This window comes from Somniosus microcephalus, chromosome 1 (assembly GCF_052327205.1).
Source record: "Somniosus microcephalus isolate GS21.2 chromosome 1, FLI_Smic_1.0, whole genome shotgun sequence".
NCBI classification, from domain to species: Eukaryota; Metazoa; Chordata; class Chondrichthyes; order Squaliformes; family Somniosidae; genus Somniosus; species Somniosus microcephalus.
In genome coordinates, this window is record NC_140987.1 from 126,094,763 (window position 1) to 126,118,127 (window position 23,365).

At 45.4% G+C, this 23,365-nt stretch overlaps 1 protein-coding gene across 1 annotated transcript in view; it reads left to right on the forward strand.

The window, feature by feature from the left end:
- Positions 1 to 23,365, forward strand: part of frmd3 (FERM domain containing 3) — a 457,194-nt gene that overhangs the window by 232,051 nt on the left and 201,778 nt on the right. The window contains exons 3-4 of the mRNA XM_085985481.1: positions 2,545 to 2,587; positions 21,855 to 21,933. Coding sequence (XP_085841607.1) covers positions 2,545 to 2,587; positions 21,855 to 21,933 — 122 coding nt within the window. The remainder of the gene's footprint in view (positions 1 to 2,544; positions 2,588 to 21,854; positions 21,934 to 23,365) is intronic.

The window sequence follows — 23,365 nt, forward strand, 5'->3', positions numbered from 1 at the left end:
GATGGCTGCCTTTTCTTTTACGCCCCTTTTTCCTCACTGGAATATATTTTTCTTGAAAGTTGTGAAATATCTCCTTGAAGGTACACCACTGCTCATGTACCGTCTTACACTTTAATCTATTTTCCCAGTCCGCTTTAGTCAACTCTGCTCTCATATCTTCATTGTCTCCTTTATTTAAGCTTAGTACGCTGCTTTGAGATCCAACTCTCTCACCCTCCAACTGAATTCGGTATTCAACCATGTTATCGTCACTCATTCCAAGGGGATCCTTTACTAGGACATTTTTTATTAATCCTGTCTCATTACACAGGACCAGATCTAAGATTGCCTGCCCCCTGGTTGGTTCAGTTACATACTGCTCAAGGAACCCATCCCTAATTCACTCTATGAACTCTTCCTCAAGGCTGCCCTGCCCAATTTGATTTGTCCAGTCAATATGAAAGTTAAAGAGCACGCACAGCCGCTAGGAGTTAAACTTAAGAAAACTTTAAGGGTTAAAAGTACCAAAATGAATTTAAAAAAATTGCTAGATATGCTTCAGCTTTGCCTTTAAGTTGCGCTGCAAATGGCTGCCTCCTGACATGTACTGCCTATCAATTGTGGGGAGGTTGAGGAAGCAGCATTGGCAGCATTGATTGACACAAAAGTACACTGGGGTCCTAACTGTGTCATTTGACACTTATTCAAATATATTCAAGCAGTGACGTCATTGGGCAGGAGTCAATATCTGAGCATGCTAATTAAAATCTCCTGCTGTCGATGGGGCAGAGGGGGAGGCATTCACCTCAAAGAAATGATTTGCTGACTGCTTTAGCCCCCAGTGCGATACTGCCTGTTTTGCGCTACCGCCTAAGATGAATTATTACTATTGTATGTCAAGTGTTGTCCTCAAAGAAAGAAAGAAAGAAAGACTTGCATTTATATAGGTCTTTCATGACCACCGGACGCCCCACAGTGCTTTACAGCCCATGAATATTTTTGAGTAGTTTTCAAGGAGTACTAAATAATCAAGGCAGCTAAAAAGATACATTGAGGGCAACTTTAAACCCCACTGCCTGGTGGACACCAGGTGGGGGTACAGTTTAGGGTTGCCAACTTTGGTTGGAGGCATTACTGGAGTTTTGATCATGTGACATTCTGACCACCTGTCAATTGACCATGTGGCGCCTGATCACGTGACATCTAATGACGTTACATCCAATCATGTGACTTCCACAAATGTTATAGTATTTACCGTATAAAGGTTGAGTCCCCTGTAATTGAGAATTTTTACTTGTGAGTTCACACCAGCAGCTGCTGTGTGTGACAAGTCCCAAGAACCAGGAGACCACCTGTAAGCAGGGGAAGAGGGGAAACCGAGGGTGGGAAGAGGGGAAACCAGGGAAACTCCCCTATTTCAGAGACCCCCCATTTCAGTTAACCCCCCATTCCAGAGATCCCCTCCATTTCAAAGACCCCCCCCATCATTTCACAGACCCATTGATTGCCGAGATTCCCCAAATGCTGACAACAGCGATTCCCGAGCCCTCAAGCTCTCTCCAACTGCACGCCACATGGTTGCAACTCTCCGCAGGGGACATCATGGAGTGGCCGGGGGTGGGGGATGTGGGGGCGCGCACTGCAGCGGGAAATTTAAATCGCTGATCTCCCGGGCTGCTGGAGGCAGCGCTCGGGGGAGGAATCTCCTATTCATTCCGGGAGGGTTGGGAATACTAGTATAGTTAAAATGGAGCGGGTCTTAGCCACTGACTTTGGAGGATGATGTTAAAAATGCTCCTCCTGGCTGCATAAAATGCTCCAGTCCCTCCGGGATTGTTTCCCCTTATTTAATGAAACTTCTAGCTCACCTTTGTGGAGAGCTACCAGCTTTCCTGCCCTCTCCGGATTGGCAAGCTGCCTGTCAATGCTCGTTCAACTGATAGCTTCCTGTGCATATTAAAATGAAGGCTTTGCACAAAAATAGATCCGGTGGGTGCAGTAGACACCCCGTCCCCCTCCCGCCTAATGTATACAATAATCAAACATCCCAACCTCATTAAGTTTGTTTTATATAATGTGCAACTGATTGCTGTTAAATAATAAAAATTTTGCTTTTCTACTTTCAAGTTTCAAGAAATTGTTTCTGAATTTTTTTGAAAGAAATAACTAAGTGACGGTATATCTTTTTTATTTTGTTGCTATTTTTGACCTTTTCTTCCATTCGGGCTGATTCGTGGGATCAGACCACAGATTCATGAAGAGTTCTGTTTGAAGGATGTTCAAATGTAGTTAATGATACTGTTTAAGCATTCCATCATCACCTCTACTGCATCCCTACTCCAACCATCCCATAAGATGTCATGCTCCACATCTGCTGTAGGTTTTCTGGTCAGTAATGTAGCTGAGTTCTGGTGAAACTCATCACTAGTATGACAGTCAGGTTAGCATTAAAACCAAAAGTTTTTTGAAAGTAGTATTGTAAGCACAAAGCAATCTTTGTGTGAGAGAGAGCGAAAGAGAGATGTAATATTGACTAATTATTGATCTCCAATTTTTATTTCATAGCATTGGCTGGAACCCAACAAGTCAATTGTGAAGCAAATGAAATGTAAGTATTGACAGATTTTTTCTTTGTAAATACAGGTTGAAAATGCCAACAGTTCTATGTACATCAGGCTTACACCATACTTCGGCATTATCAGCCGATTGAGAGAAATGCTGGCAGATTCAGATGGATTTATGTCATGCAATTTACTTGTGATACTGTTTGGTGATGGGTCATTTAGTAACTACTGCCTCTCCGTGTTTCTGAGCTGGTTACTTTTGCTTTGACATCTTGTATGGTTGCACCATATGTGTTTTAGTTAGCTATTCATTTTCTAGTAGGAGTGGAGCACCTTGAAATGATTTTAATCAATAAATAGGACAATTAAAGGTCCTCTAATTACATCCATAATTGCTAGTGCTTTGTACATCCATCATAGGAATATCTTAAGAGGTCTACACTGGACTAGCAATCACATTTTGGCTGGGAAATTGGTTTTGTGACGGCTTCCAGCGCGAAGTGGGTAATGCGCCTGCAATGCATGCCCGAAGTTAAAGGCCTGAGGGTTGTTGGAAATTGGGCCTTGGCTTACATCGGCCATTCCGATGTAACTGGCCCTTTCACAAACGGACGGCTAGGGCGAAGAGCCAGCCCACAGATAGGTCCTGGGGAGGAGGACGGTAAACGGGTGGGAGGGGCGCGAGTGTGGGCTGGCAGCGGCCCTCATTATTGCTGTGGAACCAGGAAAAACTTACCTGCCCTTTGGAGGCCTCCAGTGGTCACTTTAAGGACCGTTGGTTAGGCTGCTGTAGACCCGGAAAAACTAAGTGGAGTATGCACAGCGCTTTGCACTTGAAAGTTGTCAGCTGTGAATTTGCCAGCTGGTCCACCTCCAGGAGTAATTGGGTGCAGGATATCGCGCCTGGAAATTGGTTCCCGCAACTCCTATTTATGCCCAGAAATTGAGTGCAACGGGGACCAATTTCTTCCCCTTTTATCTATTCTTCCTTGTCGGAGGTTTTGCAAGCACTAGTGGATCTCCTCTGATGTAATGCTGTTTTGAGGGTGGGAGGAGCTGTTTGTTATGCATTGATGCCAGCTCCCCCGAATGATCAGGTTCAGATACCTGAGGCCTGTTATGTGCCCATTGCGCAAAGCGTGCAACAGTGTGACCCTGAAGTGCTTGGAATATTTGAAGCCTGTGCACACAAGTCAGTTAGGCTCATTGCACCCTACTGTTTTATATAAATGAGGGGTCCTTCCCATTGTGTGATCAGGGGGCATAAATGCCACTCAATGGGCTGATTTCCTGTATAAAATGGGTGCTGCTATGCAGGCTTGTTGCCTCCAGTTAGATTCTTGTTGTTAAAGGTACGTTGCTGTTGGACTGAAATGCTGCAGTGTGGGCCTGTATGTGAGGGCATGAATGAATAAATAAGGAGGTAAGCAATGAAAAGCAAAAGATATTAGACATGAAATTTACCCTTTCCCATGCCCTCTATTGGCCTCCATGCCAAGAGGTGGACTGGTCATATGGGAAATTGGGAGATTTTCTGAGTGCCCCAGTGAATGCTTCCATAACTGTACTATCGGTGCTCCCCTTTTTTCCTTGGAAACCCAGAGAGTCCCATGCCCTTTCAGGAGAGCCAGTCTGCACCTGTCCATGCCCATAATCTTGATGGCCTATCTTCATAAGGAGTCAAGGGAGCCAAGGAGTCGTTGGAGAGGAATTCCTGGGTTGCTTCTGACTGCTGGGTGCCAACTGGCTGCACTTAAGTCAGGTCCACTGTCTTAGGTCTGGCCATGTGCATTCTGATAGCAAGCCTTGTCTGTAAAGGCCAGTAATACACTTCCACTATTACTGACCTGTATGAAGTTAATTTTAACCCTCAAAATAGGGTTGGTAGCCTAACTGCTCCATTAACGTCAACATCCTGCCCACTGCCAATTTTACAGGGGTTGTGCGGACAGAGTGGTAGGCCTCATTTAGTATGCAAATTGTGGGCTTATGATGTACATAGTACCCCGATTGCCACTTTAGGACAGAACTGGTCGGAGCGTGCGCTGTGCACCCTTTGTCCAATTTTACTAGTGGTACAGGCGAAGAGACACTGAAAAGGGAAGTTTTTAGTTTTTTGCGGGGGCCAGAAGAAACAGGAATTCTCCTCCAGGCCCCACAAAAATAATCTGGGCCTTTGCTGTCCTGGTCTCCCCCCGCCCTCGCGATTGCGACCATTCTTTTACCCCCGGACTTATCTTGCTACCAACTGGGAGGCCATCTCAATATTGCACCAGCTTGAACCCAGTGAGTTGCATCAGGACATCCTTTTAGGGTAGGCATCCCACTGGTTCGATTTAAATTTGACACGGGCCTCAAAATGGCTCCTGCCTCTTTGCTGCTAGAAGGGATGGGAAGCTAGAGATGGTTAAAAAAGTCAAATACTGGAAATCTGAAATGCCAACAGAAAATTCTAGAGCTTTACAACCAGACCTCTATGGATCTTCCTTTGACTTTAGGGAAGTTTCTGGTGACATTGTCAAAGTAAATCCACACGGGCAAGTATCAAGCATGTGTAATTCCAATTCCAATTTTGCTATTGTATTAATGTGTAATTGCTAGTTTGTTGCTAAATACACTGCAGTATAAGCAGATTAGATTCAGCAGCAAAGGAGCCAGATTATTTTATGGCAATATAATGTGGTGTGAAAGAGAAAGATAGGTTAATGTTTTAAGTTTCACCTTTCATTGGAGACCTAATGAATGCTTCCACATAAAACATTAACCTTGCCCTTTTGACTGGTTGTGAAGTTCCAGCATTTTCTGTTGGCATTTCAGATTTCCAGCATTTAATTTTATTGTTTTCATCTCTAGCAATCACTTTAATAAGAATACTATAAATGCCCAATGTGCAACTTTACATTAGATTTTACAGTAAGTGTTAGGTATATAATTGGAAACCTTTTTAGATAAACAATAGTTTAGTATTTCCTTTTTAAGGAGTATGGATGTGCTAAAGACAAGTTATTCCAATGAAATGGTAATGTCTAGTTTACGACAGTTAGATAGTAGGAAAAAGCCTTAACTGAAATTGATAGTAAAATACTAAACATGGAAAAGGTACAAAGGTACAGAAAGCTCTAAACACCGTGTAGGTTATTTTTGTACAGCTTTTTAATAATTAATGTTATCTTGAACTTGCTTCTTCACCATTTGTGTGCTCCACAAGAACCAAGAAGTGAAACCAGGGTTGCCTTTTGCCAGGTGGGTGTGCTAGTGAAATCTGCACCATGTTACTTCTTTGTATTGTGGACACTAGCATGATATTTTAAAGCATTACCTTTATACTTGGTCTTGTACTTTTAATAGCCTGTTTAATGAAAATTTGTACTCCAGTTATTGAAGAGATAAGTTATTATACATCAGATGCAAAATAGTGGCCTTAGACCAGATTGTTTTCAGTTAAAATTTAACCATGGTGCTATTCTATTAAGTAACCTAGGCATTACCATTTTAAAATTAAAATAAATCATATATAATATTTACTTCTCATGAGCATTAGTAGTGAAATTAAGCATAGATTACTAACAAAATCATCTCTGTGCCCCAATTTCACAACTCTTTCCTAAAATATACTAGACCTTCTCTAGCAGGTTATAAAATAGGAGATATTATTATAGGTGTGGGCTCTGAACGCCTATTTTTTTGCCTGCATCAATATGGCGGGCAGCGCACTTGCAGCTCATAACAAACATGCACTTCTTGCCTGCTATATTGGAGGCTCAGTAGGCTGCGCAGTCGAATTGCTAGGCCAGTGTGCTAACTGTCTCATTGGTGCCTGAATCTGCTAATTACTTAAGGATAAGGAGAAGGAGCTAGAGTGGTAGGTTTGATACAATATAAAATCCAACAGGGGTACTGTTCCATATGTGCTGATAGGCCTCTGATATATGGCCTAAATGGCCATTCTTCATGAGTACATCTGGATTTTGAGGGTTAGTGGCCAGCTTAACTTTGGGGGAATAAAATGAAACCTAATCCTATCCTCATCCAATGCCGACACAGGCACATCTTCCAGCAGGGGTAACTGAAGAGTAATCAGGATCGATATAAGAGGTTCTTTTCCCCTCCCTAACATGAAATTGTAGTGACCCCGTTACAATCCCTCCCATCACTCTTAACTCACACTCATAGCAAAATGGTAGTTTCCATATCCAGACCCACGACTTCTACGAACTAAGACTTGAACCTGATGAATTATGTAAATGGTTCCAACAATTATCCCTGTCCACCATCTTGCGCATTGAAGGCTATGTAGACTAATCACCACGTTCTGCTGTCCACTCAGAAAGCAATAGATATTACACTGTGAGATTGTTTGATTCAGGCTAAAACTAATGTTTGAAATTATTTACAAATTAGATAATTACACTGAAGTAGAAAATATACAGCAAATAACTGGTACAGTAGGACAATATTTGACATACCCAATATTTCAACTATTCTAAAAAATAACAGCACAGAATCTTTGCAGTTCATTCTAGAATCTTTTAACTGAGTCTCTGATGGAACATTAGGTGGCAAAGGTATCCATGGAGCCTCTCTAGGCTGCTTCTACTGGAAACAGGCAGTGAGCAGGGAACGAGAGATAGTGGAAAACTTACTACTTTTCAATTACATAAGAACATAAGAAATAGGAGCAGGAGTAGGCCATTTGGCCCTTTGAGCCTGCTCCGCCATTCAATAAGATCATTGCTGATCTTCTACCTCACCTCCACTTTCCCGCACTATCCCCATATCCTTTGATTCTCTTATTATTCAAAAATCTATCGATCTCTGTCTTGAATATACTCAATGACTGAACCTCCACAGCCCTCTGGGGTAGAGAATTCCAAAGATTCACTACCCTCTAAGTGAAGAAATGTCTCATCTCAGTCCTAAATGGCCGACCCCTTATTCTGAGACTGTGACCCCTGGTTCTAGACTCCCTAGCCAGGGGAAACATCCTCCCTGCATCTACCTTGTCAAGCCCTGTAAGAATTTTGTATGTTTCAATGAGATCACCTCTCATTCTTCTAAACTGTAGAGAATATAGGCCTAGTCTACTCAATCTCTCCTCATAGGACAATCCCCCCATCCCAGGAATCAGTCTGGTGAACCTTCGTTGCACTCCCTCTATGGCAAGTATATCCTTCCTTAGATAAGGAGACCAAAAGTATACACAATACTCCAGGTGTGGTCTCACCAGGGCCCTATATAATTGCAGTAAGACGTCTTTACTCTTATACTCAAATCCTCTTGTAATAAAGGCCAACATATCATTTGCTTTCCTAATTGCTTGCTGTACCTGCATGTTAACTTTCAGTGATTCATGTACAAGGACACCCAGGTCCCTCTGAACACCAACATTTCCCAATCTCTCACCATTGAAAAAATACTCTGCTTTTCTGTTTTTCCTCCCAAAGTGGATAACTTCATTTTCTCCACATTATATTCCATTTGCCATGTTCTTGCCCACTCACTTAGCCTGTCTATATCCCCTTGAAGCCTCCTTGCATCCTCCCCACAACTTACATTCCCACCCAGCTTTGTATCATCAGCAAACTTGGATATATTACATTCTTCTGGGCCTCTAAAGGGCAGATTCTCTTCAAGATCAAGGAGATTCTTAATAATCTGTCAATCTGTATTAATTATTTTACCACTCAAGGTATGAAAGGCAGTAGTTTGATTGTCTGTTAAGTTTTGTGAGCACTTGGCTGTAATCATATTAAGTGACTGGGATGAATTTGTAAATTAGCATAAAGTAACATTTTCAAAGACCTGAGGTAATGTCTGGTGCAATTGACTTTTAAATATAGACAATGCCATCAGTGCAGGGAACTGGCAGTATCAAGAAGCCTGTATGGAAATGTGGATATCACTAGACAGTGTTGGATATTTGCCTGGAATTTGCAGAGAGCGGCAAAGCAAAGGCGTTCGCTGCTGGCCCCGAAGTAGGCTTCCCACAAGGATCTCTCGATCCATGTGTTGAGAACTTCGGGTTTTCCGACATTCAATTCAAACCAACGAAGTATAGTGGGGATCCCCTTGTGCGAACTGCTGTGATGTCAACAAGCTGTCATAATGGGTGACTTTAATCTGCATATAGATTGGGCTAACCAAATTAGTAACAATACTGTGGAGGAGGAATTCCTAGAGTGTATACGGGATGGTGCGCTGGACCAATATGTCGAGGAACCAACTAGAGATCAGGCCATCTTAGACTGGGTATTATGTAATGAGAAAGGATTAATTAGCAATCTTGTTGTGCGAGGCCCCTTGGGGAGGAGCGCGCATAATATGATAGAATTCTTCATTAAAATGGAGAGTGAAGTAGTTGACTCAGAGACTAGGGTCCTGAATTTAAATAAAGCAAACTACGATGATATGAGGCACAAGTTGGCTAGGATGGATAGGGGAATGTTACTTAAAGGGTTGACGGTGGATAGGAAATGGCAAACATTTAAAGATTGCATGGATGAACTACAGAATTTGTTCATCCCTGTTTGGCATAAAAATAAAACAAAAAAGGTGACTCAACCATGGCTAACAAGGGAAATTAGGGATAGCATAAGATCCAAGGGGAGGACATATAATTTGGCCAGAAAAAACAGCAAACCTGAGGATTGGGAGCAGTTTAGGATTCAGCAAAGGAGGACAAAGGGATTAATTAAGAGGGGGAAAATAGATGATGAGAGTAAGCTTTCAGGGAACATAAAAACTGACTGTAAAAGCTTCTATAGATATGTGAAGAGAAAAAGATTGGTGAAGTCAAGCGTAGGTCTCTTGCAGTCAGAATCAGGGGAATTTATAATGGGGAACAAAGTAATGGCAGACCAATTAAATACATACAGGAAACTTTGTGCTATCCGGCACCCACGGGACCGAGCTGCTGCCGTTGCCTCAAAACTGCCGTACTCTCCAGAGTTAATGTTGAGAGATACGGAGATTCTTATCTCCGTATTTGACAACAAAGACTGTTGCTTAGCAACAGTTTCTAAACACTCGGATGTGGCCCTAAAGCTCTGTAGCTGAAGCTGTTGCTATAGCTACAGACCTTGCACAGCTTGACTGTTCAAACAGAGCAAAAAAAACAAACAAAAAGAATAAAAAACGGCTGCTGATTTTTGCCGGTGGCTCCAGATTGCTGGATAGCTCACCTCCGGATAGCACAAAGTTTCCTGTACTTTGGTTCTGTCTTCACAAAGGAGGACACAAATAACCTCCCAGAGATGTCAGGGAACATAGGGTCTAATGAGAGGGAGTAACTGAATGAAATCAGTATTTGTAGGGAAATGGTGTTAGGGAAATTGATGGGATTGAAGGCCGATAAATCCCCAGGGCCTGATAATCTACATCCTAGGGTACTTAAGGAAGTGGCCCTAGAAATAGTAGATGCATTGCTGGTCAGCTTCCAAAATTCTATAGACTCTGGAACAGTTCCCATGGATTGGAAGGTAGCTAATGTAACCCCACTATTCAAAAAAGGTGGTAGACAGAAAACAGGGAATTATAGACCGGTAAGCCTAACATCGGTAGTGGGGAAAATGCTAGAGTCCATTATAAAAGATGTAATAGCAGAGCACTTGGAAAGCAGTGACAGGATCGGACAAAGTCAACATGGATTTACAAAAGGTAAATCGTGCTTGACTAATCTACTGGAATTTTTTGAGGATGTAACTGGTAAAATAGATAAGGGAGAACCAGTGGATGTGGTGTATTTGGACTTTCAGAAGGCTTTCGATAAGGTCCCGCATAAGCATGCAAAGTTAAAGCACACGGGATTGGGGGTAAGGTACTGTCTTGGATAGAGAACTGGTTGGCAGACAGAAAGCAAAGAGTTGGAATAAATGGATCTTTTTCCGAGTGGCAGGCAGTGACTAGTGGGGTACTGCAGGGATCGGTCTTAGGACCCCAGCTATTCACAATATATATTAATGATCTAGATGAGGGAACTAGATGTAATATCTCCAAGTTTGCAGATGACACAAAGCTGGGTGGCCGTGTGTGCTGTGAGGAGGATGCAGAGAAACTCCAGTATGATTTGAACAGGTTGGGTGATTGGGCAGATGCATGGCAAATGCAGTATAATGTGGATAAATGCGAGGTTATCCACTTCGGTGGCAAAAACAGGAAGACAGATTATTATCTGTACGGCAATAGATTGGGAAAAGGGGAAGTGCAACGAGACCTGGGTGTCCTTGTGCACCAGTCGCTGAAGGTAAATATGCAGGTGGAGCAGGCGGTTAAGAAGGCAAATGGTATGTTCGCCTTCATAGCGAGAGGATTCGAGTACAGGAGCAAGGATGTCTTGCTGCAGGTGTACAGGGGCTTGGTAAGACCACACCTTGAGTATTGTGTGCAGTTTTGGTTGCCTTATCTGAGGAAGGATGTTCTTGCCATGGAGGGAGTGCAGCGAAGATTTACCAGACTGATACCTGGGATGGCAGGAATGACGTATGAAGAGAGACTGGGTCGATTAGACTTATATTCGCTAGAGTTTAGAAGAATGAGAGGGGATCTCATTGAAACTTATTAAATTCTAACAGGACTAGACAGACTAGATGCAGGAAGGATGTTCCAGATGGCGGGGGAGTCCAGAACCAGGTGTCACAGTCTAAGGATAAGGGGTAAGCCATTTAGGACGGTGATGAGGAGGAATGTCTTCACCCAGAGAGTGGTGAAGCTGTGGAATTCTCTACCACACAAGGCAGTTGAGGCCAATTCATTAAATATATTCAAGAAGGAGTTAGATATATTTCTTAAGGCTAAAGGGATCAAGGGATATGGGGAGAAAGCAGGGACAGGATACTGAATTTGGATGATCAGCCATGATTTCACTAAATGGCGGAACAGGCTCAAGGGGCTGAATGGCCTACTCCTGCTCCTATCTTCTATGTTTCTATGTTTCTGTCTAAGCAGCCAATCAAAACGCATAATTCTCACAGACAGTGAACAATGGAGTGAGTAAGCTCTTAAAATTCTAACTTTTTAAAAATGTTAGAGGGAGCAAAACAAAGATTGGGGCTCTTACATGGGGAAAAGGCAAACCTGAAATAAGGATGGTCAAGCTTTTTTTTTAAATTATTTTTTTTTAAAGTTTTTTTTTAAATTATGGGCTAGAAATTTGTTATAGCCAAGAAATGGGCAGTGTTTAGACTAAAAATGGTTAAGTAGCGCCAGTTGAAAATCGTCTAGGCTGCAGTCATGATTCTCATCTAAAAACCCAAGTCCATTGGTATTACACTGAAAAGGTGGACCAATATCAGGGACAGTCTAAACACAAGTAATGATTGCCATCGGCTTTTTTCACTGCTTAAAGGGGAGTTTCATTCATGCTGCTGCACCTCATTCTCAGCATTGTTGGGTGTGCAGCTGCCTCAACAAGCATAAGATGAAGGGCAAGGAGAAGGAGCACTTATTTACAAATTTGGAGGCATTGGTTTTAGTGGTGGAGAGAAGGCGGGCGGTCTGCCAGACTATGTGGAGGGAGATGGCAAACCACGTCACAGACAGCACTGTGGTCCCCAGGACCCACACACAGTGCAGGAAGAGGTTTAGCGAGCTCAGACGGGTGGTCAGGGTGAGTGAAGGCTTCAACAAATGCTACATACCACCATCTGTACCACAAGCTTCACACACAGCTCAATTCACCACACCCCCAGCACTCACCCACCAACAATCTCTACCTAGCAACACTCACACCCACAACTTGCACAGAATGACAGCTATTCAACTATGTCAGGCACAAGGGTCATTAGTTATTAGAATTCATGTACTATGCGTGATATGTTTATAGATACACTTAGTAATTGTATTTGGAATATTTTGTGGTTTCATTCATGCGAATTGGAGTCTGATGAGCTGGACACGGACAGCCCGTCCGGAAGGCCGATTGTCTCGTTGCCCCCGCTTCCTCCGCCGTAGAATCTGGAGGGCAAAGTTCACTGCCAGTACAGCCCCCATGTCTTTTAGCGAGTCATAGAGTCATAGGAGTAAAAATTGGTAGCGCCCCCCTCTGGCGCTACCTTCGCCGAGGCACTAATTTTAGCGCCCTGAAAAGGTTTGCACCTGCACGGTCAATTTCCCCAGGTAGCGCCCCGAGAGGGAGGAGGGGCGCTACTGGAAGTGCCCCGCGTCCCTCTTGGGGTGCTGCGAGCCAATAATGCGGCACTACATCCGCAGCGCCATGTGCTGCGGCACATCGCGCTGTGGTGCTGCAGGCCTTCCTCCCCTTATTAAAGGGGAGGGGCCTGGTGCAGCACGTCCCGGTGCCCAACTGGACCACTAGGGATTGGGAGTGCCGGCAAACGAGCCCGGCACTCAAGAGGAGTGCGCTCTCACGGAGAGCAGCCGGCACCCCGCTGGAGGACTTCACGGGGGCTGGGGACAGCAAAGGGGGCAGGTGCTGGCAGGAGGGCAGCAACAAAAATGGCCGCCCACCACCTCCCCTTTAACTAGCGCCGCCCCCGCCGCAGGTAGGTCCCCCCTGACCCCAGCGGATATAGCGTCCAGCGGTAAGTCAGGGGGCACCACCCAATATTACAGCCAGGGTGCGAGCGGGGCGCTGTGCACGGCAATGACGCCACCGCCGGCAGCGCAGCGGCGCTAATGGTTAGCGCACCGCTAACCTCCCTCTGAATTTTTCGGGAGACGTTAGCGGCGCAGCGCCCAGGTGGTAGTTGATTTGCACCCCGTTAGCGCTTAGGGCGCTAACAGGAGGCGCAAATCAACCGAATTTAGCCCCCATAGAGTCATAAAGTAATAACGGCACAGAAGGAGGCCATTTGGCCCATCGAGTCCGTGCTGGCTCTCTGTAGAGCAATCCAGTCAGTCCCATTCCCCCGCTCTATCCCCGTAGCCCTGCAAGTTTATTTCCTTCAAGTGCCTATCCAGTCTCCCCTTGAAAACAGAGTTTGTCCGCTTCCACCACTTCCGTCGGCAGTGAGTTCCAGGTCCTCACCACTCGCTGCGTAAAAAAGTTTTTCCTCACGTCCCCCCTGTATCTCTTGCCCAAAACCTTAAATCTGTGTCCCCTAGTCCTTGTACCATCAACTAGTGGGAACAACCTTTGCCGGCTAGCCTATCCAAACCCGTCATAATCTTGTACACCTCTATCAAATCACCCCTCAACCTCCTTTTCTCTAATGAAAACAAATCCAGTTTCTCCACCCTGTCCTTGTAGCTAAGATCCCCCATCCCCGGAACCATTCTGGTAAATCTCCTCTCAAAGGCCTTCACATCCTTCCTAAAGTGTGGTGATCAGAACTGGACGCAATACTCCAGTTGTGGCCTAACCAGCGCTTTATAAAGGTTCAGCATAACTTCTCTACTTTTGTACTCAATACCTCTATTTATGAAGCCCAAGATCCCATATGCTTTGTGAACCACTCTCTCAATATGTCCTGCCACCTTCAAGGACCTATGCACATTAACTCCCAGGTCCCTCTGTCCCTGCACACTCTTTAAAACTGTGCCATTAAGTGTATATTGCCTCTCCCTGTTCTTAGATGGGGGAGAGCCAGTGGATGTGGTGTACCTTGACTTCCAGAAAGCCTTCGATAAGGTTCCACACAAAAGATTATCATGCAAAATTAAGGCTCATGGAATTGGGGGCAAAGTATTAACGTGGATAGAGAACTGGCTGGCGGATAGAAAACAGAGAGTTGGAATAAACGGCTCGTTTTCGGAGTGGCAGGCAGTGACCAGCGGGGTGCCGCAAGGATCTGTCCTGGGACCCCAGCTGTTCACAATATATATAAATGATCTGGATCAGGGAATTGGATGCAATATTTCCAAATTCGCTGACGACACTAAACTAGGAGGAGGGGTGGGCTCTGATGAGGATGTCAGGAGGCTACAGTGCGATTTGGACAGGTTGGGGGAATGGGCGGATACGTGGCAGATGCACTATAATGTGGATAAATGCGAGGTTATCCACTTTGGGGGTAAAAACAGGAGGGTAGATTATTATCTAAATGGCAATAGATTGGGAGATGGGGAAGTGCAGAGGGACCTGGGTGTTCTTGTGCACCAGTCACTGAAGGAGAGCATGCAGGTGCAACAGGCGATTAAGAAGGCAAATGGTATGTTGGCCTTCATATCAAGGGGGTTCGAGTATAGGAATAGGGATACCTTACTACAGCTGTACAAGGTGCTGGTGAGACCGCATCTGGAGTATTGTGTACAGTTTTGGTCGCCCCATCTGCGGAAGGATGTTCTTGCCATGGAAAGAGTGCAACGGCGATTCACCAGGCTGATACCTGGAATGGCGGGAATGACCTACGAAGAGAGATTAAATAGTTTGGGCTTGTACTCACTGGAGTTTAGAAGATTGAGAGGGGATCTCATCGAAACATATAAAATTATGGCAGGCCTGGACAGGCTGAATTCAGAGAGAATGTTTCCAATGGCCGGGGAGCACAGAACCAGGGGCCACAGTCTAAAAATAGCGGGCAAATCATTTAAAACAGAGATGAGGAAGAATTTCTTCACTCAAAGAGTGGTGAGCCTGTGGAATTCCCTGCCACAGAGGGCTGTGAAGGCTAATTCAATAAATATTTTCAAGAGAGAATTGGATATATTTCTGAAGGCTAAGGGGATTAAGGGTTACGGAGAAAAGGCGGGGACGGGGTACTGAACTGGTAAGATCAGCTATGATCTCAGACGAAGATCAGCCATGATCTCATTGAATGGCGGAGCAGGCTCGAAGGGCCGAATGGCCTACTCCTGTTCCTATCTCTATGTTTCTATGTTTCTCTATGTTTCTGCCAAAATGCATCACCTCACACTTCTCTGTATTAAATTCCATCTGCCACTTGTCTGCCCATTCTGCTAGTCTTTCTATGTCCTGTTGCAGTCGATTGGTATCATCATCACTGTTTGCCACACCCCCAAGTTTGGTGTCATTGGCAAATTTAGAAATTCTACTCTGTATTCCAATATCCAGGTCATTTATTTTTATCAAAAAAGCAGTGGCCCGAGAACTGACCCTTGGGGAACACCACTGTCTACCATCCTCCAGTCTGAAAAGCAGCCATTTACCACAACTCACTGTTTTCTGTCCTTAAGCCAATTCCTTATCCAAGCTGCCACTGACCCATCTATTCCATGAGCCTCAATTTTGTTAACCAGCCTTCTATGTGGTACTTTGTCAAACGCCTTCTGAAAATCCACGTCAACAACATCCATTGCATTCCCTTCATCAATCCTTCCTGTTACTTTATCCAAAAATTCAATTAGATTAGTCAAACATGATCTGCCTTTTACAAATCCATGTTGGTTCTCCTTAATTAGCTTAAATCTCTCCAAGTGACCGTTAATTTTTTCCTTGATTATTGTTTCTAAAACCTTACCTACCACTGATGTTAAACTGACTAGCCTGTAGTTACTAGGATTGTCCTTACACTCTTTCTTGAACAATGGTGTCATATTTGCCACTTTCCAATCCTCAGGCACCTCCCCCGCATCTAGGGAAGATTGGAAAATTATGGCAAGCCCTTCTGCTATTTCCTCCCCTAATTCCCTTAGCAGCCTGGGATGCAAGCCATCTGGACTAGGCGACTTATCCACTGTAAGCATACCAGCCTTTCTAGTACATCCTGTCTATCAATTTTCACACCTTCCATTGCTTCTACCTTTTCCACTTCCAATGATATTTTGTCAGCATCCACCTCCTTATTAAACACCGATACAAAGTACTCATTGAGTATTCTAGCCTTGCCCTGTGCCTTTAAGCATATATTAACCTTTTTTGTCCCTAATAGGCCCCACCCAGCCTCTTACTACTCGCCTTGTTGTAGGTTGGAGCTTTTCAGAAATAATTATGGAGTTTTGTACTTGCCATAACACCCCCTGATACCAAAGAACCTTGAAACGAATAAAGAAAACTCTTCCAGTAGCAGGAAGTAGCACACAGCCAATCTAACTTCAAAAACCTGTCAGGTTCGCATGATTGATGATGATCCCTTTAAATAGCGTCGCTGGAGCCAGCTTCCTGCTGCTGCATGCCACCTGAAGCTGTCGTTGTTCTCTCCAGCCGGTAAGTTCATTGGCTGTAATGAAGTTGGGAGATCGAGCATCAAGTGAGCATTGCACACACACTGACTTCACAATCTCTGTGATGGCGAGGTCCCCGGCAATCGCGTTCAGCGGTAGCGCTTCTGGCAACACCAATATGGCGTATGACGCTGGAACCGGCATCAGGTGGCGTTAAAGCTCTCAACAGCAGCTAACCGATGGTGCAAACCACACAAATTTCTCCCCTTTTAATTTTTATTAAAATGGGCAAATTTCTCACTGCACAAAATTAAAATTAGTTTTCCAGGCCCTTAACAATTGTTTAGCAGTAATAACGCTGTTAAAACCCCAGTTACACCTAATCCCTTTGGGTTTAACTTTTAGTGGGGAATTTAGCAGCATACTTACTGTGGAAGGGCCGAAGTTTTCGTCCGTTTCCCTGATTTGGATGATTACACAGATTGCCGGCTCTGTGGGGGGGCACAATGACGAACTGCAACTTTGGGATTTCCGCATGTGCCTGCGCCAAATCCTGAAGTTGCGGTCAGTTTCAAAGGCGGAATGACGGCGAATGCTGCTAGTTCGCCGTCACCCTGAGCGCAAATATCAGGCCATTGTTTTTATCCCCACAAAGACAAGAGAACTCTTTTAAAGCCATTGCTAGTTAAATCCAGCTTTTAAATTACATTGTTCTGACTATCTTAAAAAAGATCACCAAACTCAGCATAGACCAGAATCCGGTGTATTGCACTTGCAATATGTAAGGATAGAACTTTCTGATTGGCAAAATAGATGTCTGAACCTGTTTGTACTATGTTCCTGTGTGTGATATTTTTATGCACATATTCATCTGCTTAAAAAAATGGGTTACCGCCTGGGCAAAAATAAGGTACACAGACAGGATTGTAGTCTGTACATGCTATATATTCAGGTATGAACTTCAGTTGTAGGAAGTTGTGCCTTGTAAAATGAAAGTCAATATATTATATTTATATTTAATCATCACAAATAACACTTCATAAAATTGCTAAAAGTACTTCATATGTTGTGACTGCATTTCAGTAATGGTATTTAATTTTTATTTGTAACCTTGCATTATTCTTACTGCATATGCTTACATGCAAGATCAGAGATTTAGGTCACTGTTTGGGGATTGAAAGAAAGGTAAACATCTTGTATGTAAATCATTGCGGTGGATGGTACCGTAGCTCATTGTGATGAGTGCATTCACCAGGTCCTACTCTGTTATAGCTGTCCTGTCTATTATGGACTATCTAGTGTGCCTAACCTCTTTGTACTTCCGGTCTCCCACTAGCCTCTTTTCAGATACGCATTTCACCTTCTTTTCTGTCTGTCTCATTCCCGTTTTCTTTTGCTCTTTGCGTACCATGCCCCATCCTTAGCCTTCTGGTCCCCTACTGTCTTTTCTCTGGGTCCCAGTCTCTTGTTTCTCTCTTTTAGACTCCAGGGCCGGAATTTTCCCAGTGCCGAGCGTGCGGGTTTGGGGGCGGGTTGGCAGTTGAATTCGAGGAAAATGAGAGCACGTTGGTAACCAGCCATCATCTTGCCGACTTCCGCATTTAACTTGGGCATGTTTCCCAGCCTGCCATGGACCCGCTCGGGAGAGGCGGGCGACTTCATTGAAGTACTTAACTGCTTGTTGAGAGGCCCTTAGGAGGCTTTTTAACATCAGGTTTTGGCTTTAATGTATTACGCACGGGATTCACGTACCTTGGGAACCTTGCCTGTGAAGGGGAGGCGGAAGCTCAGTGGCCATTGTGCAAGTCCATTAAGTGACAGCGGGAAAAAACACATAAAAACTCCCACATTACACCTGCTTCCTTGCCTGATGGAAAGGCTCTTGCTGACACCATTTTGTGCAGAGATTTAGCTGTCAGGAGTTTGCAGGTAATTTCTGCAACCTCGGAAGCCACTCTCACCACATTGCCAGTCACTATCAGAACATTGAGGGATTGTGCCAGTCATACCAGCAGCAGCAGCCACAACATCAGCAGCAGCAGCAACCACAACAGCAGCCTTCTTTTCAACGACCTGATGCTCCACAGCAGAGAGGGGGTAAGCACAGGGGTGCACCGGCGCCGGAGGTGATACCCCCAACACAAGGTATACAAGCAGAGGATGAGCTTCCTGGACATGGCTGAGCAGCAGTGCTTCAGGAGGCTCAGGCTACCATGCCAGGTCTTCGCAGACATTTGTAGCTTCCTGGAACAAGACCTGCTGCCCAGAGGACCTGGTGGACACGCCTTACCAGTGGCTGTCAGAGTCACTCTTCACCTCAGGCTCCTTCCTGGGATCTGCAGCAGACATTTGCAGGATCTCGCAGTCGGCCGCCCACAGATGCATCACCAAGGTGACCGATGCCATATTTGACAAGTCAGCCATTTATGTAAACTTTGCCACTGATGACACCAGTGTTACTGAGCGGGAGCTCGGCTTTGCAGCTCTGGCTGGCTTCCCACAGGTGCAGGACATCATCGGTTGCACACATGCGGCCATCAAGGCACCCTCACATCACCCAGGAGTGTTTGTGAACCGCAAGGGCTTCCACTCCCTCAATGTGCAGCTCGTCTGCAACCATAAAAAGATCATCATGCGTGCGTGCGCCAGATCCCCTGGCAGCTGTCATGACTCTTTCATGCTGCGCCAGTCCACCCTCCCTCAGCTCACCGCACCTCCAAACAGACTTACCGGCTGGCTGCTTGGAGACAAGGGCTATCCACTGAAGACATGGCTGATGACACCCTTGAGGAGGCCAAGTAATGAGGCCGAGGAGTGTTATAATGACAGCCACATGTCACCAGATGTGTCATAGAGCAAGCAATCAGCATGTTGAAGATGCGCTTCAGATGCCTTGACAGATCTGGAGGAGCCCTTAAGTATGCACCAGCCAGGAGAGCATCCTGCTGCACATCAGTGGGCCGATGAAGGCCCAAGTCTACGTTCATATCCCTTCTTGAGATGAGGTCAATGAGCATCTGCCATCTGTTGTTCACAGCAAGCATGTTTTCATTTGACTGGTGCATTTGCTGCTCCATGCAGGTGGCCACCCTTTCCATAGAACAGCACATCGTTGCCATCGCCTGTGAGATGGTGATGCTAATGTTGGAGATGGACTCCTCCATTCTCTGTACACTTGCACACATCGTGGGTGCAAAAGCTGCCAGAGCCTCATGCAATTGTTGCTGCCTCTCCAAGATTACCCTCTTTCTCGATGGCCCATGAGGTTCAGCATCTGCATCTAGCTCAGCAGAGCTTGGAGCGTACTGCGCCCTCTGTTGAGGAGTCTCCACTGCTGTCCCTGTCAACACCATCTGCTCTTGCTCACTTGTGATGTGTGAGACACCAGGTGACAACACTACTGTATCTCGCACAGGACCCACCGAGGTGTGCATATCTGCGCTGGTGCACCCTCAGAGACTGGAGCTTCCTCTGAGGAGTCGTCGTCTTCCTCCGGCTGGGCAGTTGGGGGGTTGGGGGGCGCAGTTGATGGACCTGTGTGAGAATAAAGAGATGAATTATAAGTGTTATGATAAGAATGGGTAACGTTACCATTTTGCACATGATGACATTTCACTGGCTGCTGACCATGAGTGACTGTTGTATGCCATGTGGCTGTATGAGATTTAATTCTGTCACCAGTTTGCTTAGAGGTCCCTCTCTCTCCATCTCCCACCGCCAGCAGCTCTGCAACTCCAGAGATTTCAAGGGCCTACTCCTCTACTGTTGTTAAAATACTGAAGTTTGGAGGGCCACCTCTGGCTCTCTGCCCCTCCCTGTTGTGCGCTCTCCTCTCCTGAAAGGAGGGAAAGAAGAGAACTTTGAGTGAGTGATGGAATGAGTGTAAGGAATGGATGGGCTACATCTGTAGAGGGTGAGTATGAGGGAGTGGCATGACATTGCCAAATGGCCTCTTTCTGTGGTGTTACTTGTTATGATTGAATTAGGGTGAGGGCGAGTGTTAGTGGTAGTTAGTCAGATGGGGATGTGAGTAGGTGCATAGACAGGAAGGGATGGGTGCACCTGCAAGGTAGGTTGGCGTGAGGAGTAATATGCAGGAGTAGGCTTGGGAAGGCAGAGTGATGGGTTGAGGTGACATGCGCTTTGGGACGTAGGTGAGTGTGGCATTGCATTCACCTTTCCTGACCTTGTGAGATCATTGAATCATTTCCAGCACTGGATCTACATCCTCTTCATGACATCCCTGCTACTGACCTCCTCTACGATCTCTAGCCATGCCCGTTTTGTCTCTTTGGCTGGTTGTTTTTGTCCATCTCCAGGGAAGAGGACCACCCTGTGTGCTCTTACTGCCTGCACCAGCACTTCCAGGGAGGCATCTGTGAATCTTGGTGCTGTCCTCTGTCTTGTCTCCATGACCCACAGATTTGTCAGTCTTATTCCGCAATTTAGATCTCTTGAAACCACCTTTTACACTCCTACAGCAACCTTCAAATGAGATGTGTGCAAGGCTGCTTTAAATATCTGCATGTAAAACAAGTCATCGGTGATGTCATCAGACCTGCTCCATTTAATTGGGCCCGGAAACACGCATGAGTCTTTCAATTGGCGCCATTAAGTTAAACGTGCAGTGCAGAACGCGCTGTTCAAATCTTCGGGTTTCCGACCCGCTACGCGGTCTGCACACACACGACCCAGCTCCAAGGTAAAGATTCCAGCCCAGATCTTCCAATTCCATCTTCCAGTCTCCAGCTCCCCTCTATCCTCTGCTTCAAGTCTTCGCACAGCGATGATGGATGCGTCTGATATGTGGGTTATAGATTTCTTTCCAGGTTTTTTTGGGTGGAAGGTAGGGGGTTTTCTTATGTGTAGGTGACCTTATATGCAAGTGTGTATACAGTATAAATAATTTAAAACAGATTAGCAGAATTGAACATATTGTTGCTGATCAAGGGGAGTAACACGAAAAATAAAATTTGTATTGGAAAATGGGGGTTATATTCACAAATGGTATGTAATGCAGCTACTAAGTATCATGAGAAGTAAAATGTTATGAATATTTTCTTTCCTGACATGCACCCTGCTTTGAAGCTGCCTTTTCATGCATTTTTGTTCCATTTTTACCAATGAGCTTTCTTGCCCACAGCAGTGATATGCCTGAAAGTAAGAGCTCATTATCGCATGAGGTAATGTTTGGCCAAGAGCACCTCTTGAATAAATGCCTAGTTTTCCCCAGACATGCAAAAAGATGTATTTATTTTCTATGCTTTCACTTATTTCTTTGTAATATTGCAGCTCAGCCACCGTATACCATGTGCTTTAGAGTGAAGTTCTATCCTGGTGAACCTGTGAAGGTCAAAGAAGAGCTCACCAGGTATTTTTGTTCTCTTATGAAAACTGAACTGTAGTGTTTGTAGAAGTATGTGTTTATTTTTAAACTAACCACGAGAACTTGGAAGAAATGCTAGTGGTGAAGTAATGGAGAGGGTTGATGAGGGTAGTGCGGTTGATGTGTATGTGGATTTTCAAAAGGCGTTTGATAAAGTACCACATAATAGACTTGTTAGCAAAATTAAAGACCAAGGGATTAAAGGAGCAGTGACAGCATGGATACAAAAGTGACTAAGGGACAGAATGCAGAGAGTAGTGGTGAACGGTTGATTTTTACACTGGAGTGAAGTATACAGTGGTGTTCCCCAGAGTTCGGTATTAGGACCACTGCTCTTTTTGATATATATTAACGGCCTGGACTTAGGTGTATACAGGACATGATTTCAAAGTTTGCAGATGACACAAACCTCTGAAATGTAGTAAACACTGAGGAGGATAGTAACAGACTTCAGGAGGACACAGACAGACTGGTGAAATGGGCAGACACATGGCAGATGAAATTTAATGCAGAGAAGTGTGAAGTGATACACTTTGATAGGAAGAATGAGGAGAGGCAATATAAACTAAATGGTACAATTTTAAAGGGGGTGCAGGAAAAGAAAGACCAGGGGGTGTATGTACACAAATCTCTGAAGGTGGCATGACAAGTTGAAAAGGCTGTTAAAAAAGCATACGGGATCCTTGGCTTTATTAATAAAGGCATTGGCCTAGAAATTCAGTGGGCTGCACCACCCGTTAGCGCCTTAAGAGGGCGCTAAGTGGGTTGGAAACCATTGGCCACACCTCCCGCTAAATTCAGCGGGACGCTAATGGCGGCGCTAGCCATTAGCGCTGCGCCACTACCGATGATGTCATCGGTGTGCGCAGCGCCCCGATCGTGATATTTAGATGCGCCCCCTGCTTTAACGCCGGGCGCTATTTGCAACCGGTTCAGGGGGGCCTACCTGCAGCGGTAGAGGCGCTAATTAAAGGAGAGGTGCGGGGCAGCCATTTTTTTTGCTGGCCGCCTGCCAGCACCTCTCCACGCTGCCGTCCCCGGCCTCCTGAGCACCCCGCCCCCCGCGGAATGCCGACTGCGTTCCAAGAGCCCGGAACTTCTCCTCAGTGCCGGGCTCTTTTGCCGGCACTCGTGATCCTCGATCGCACTGCACAAGGCCCCTCCCCTTTAAGAAGGGGAGGAAGGCCTGCAGTACCGCAGCACACGCTGCGGCACGTTGCGCAGCGATATTCAGCTGCAGCGCCCCAAGAGGGATGCGGGGCGCCTCCAGTAGCGCCGCGCTTCCCTCTGGGGCGCGCAAACTGAATTTCCGGCGGGCGGCTGCGACTGCTTCCGGGCGCTACTTTTAGCGCCCTGGCGAGGCTGGCGCCCCAAACGGGGCTATCGGGAATTTCTAGGCCATAGAGTACAAAAGCAA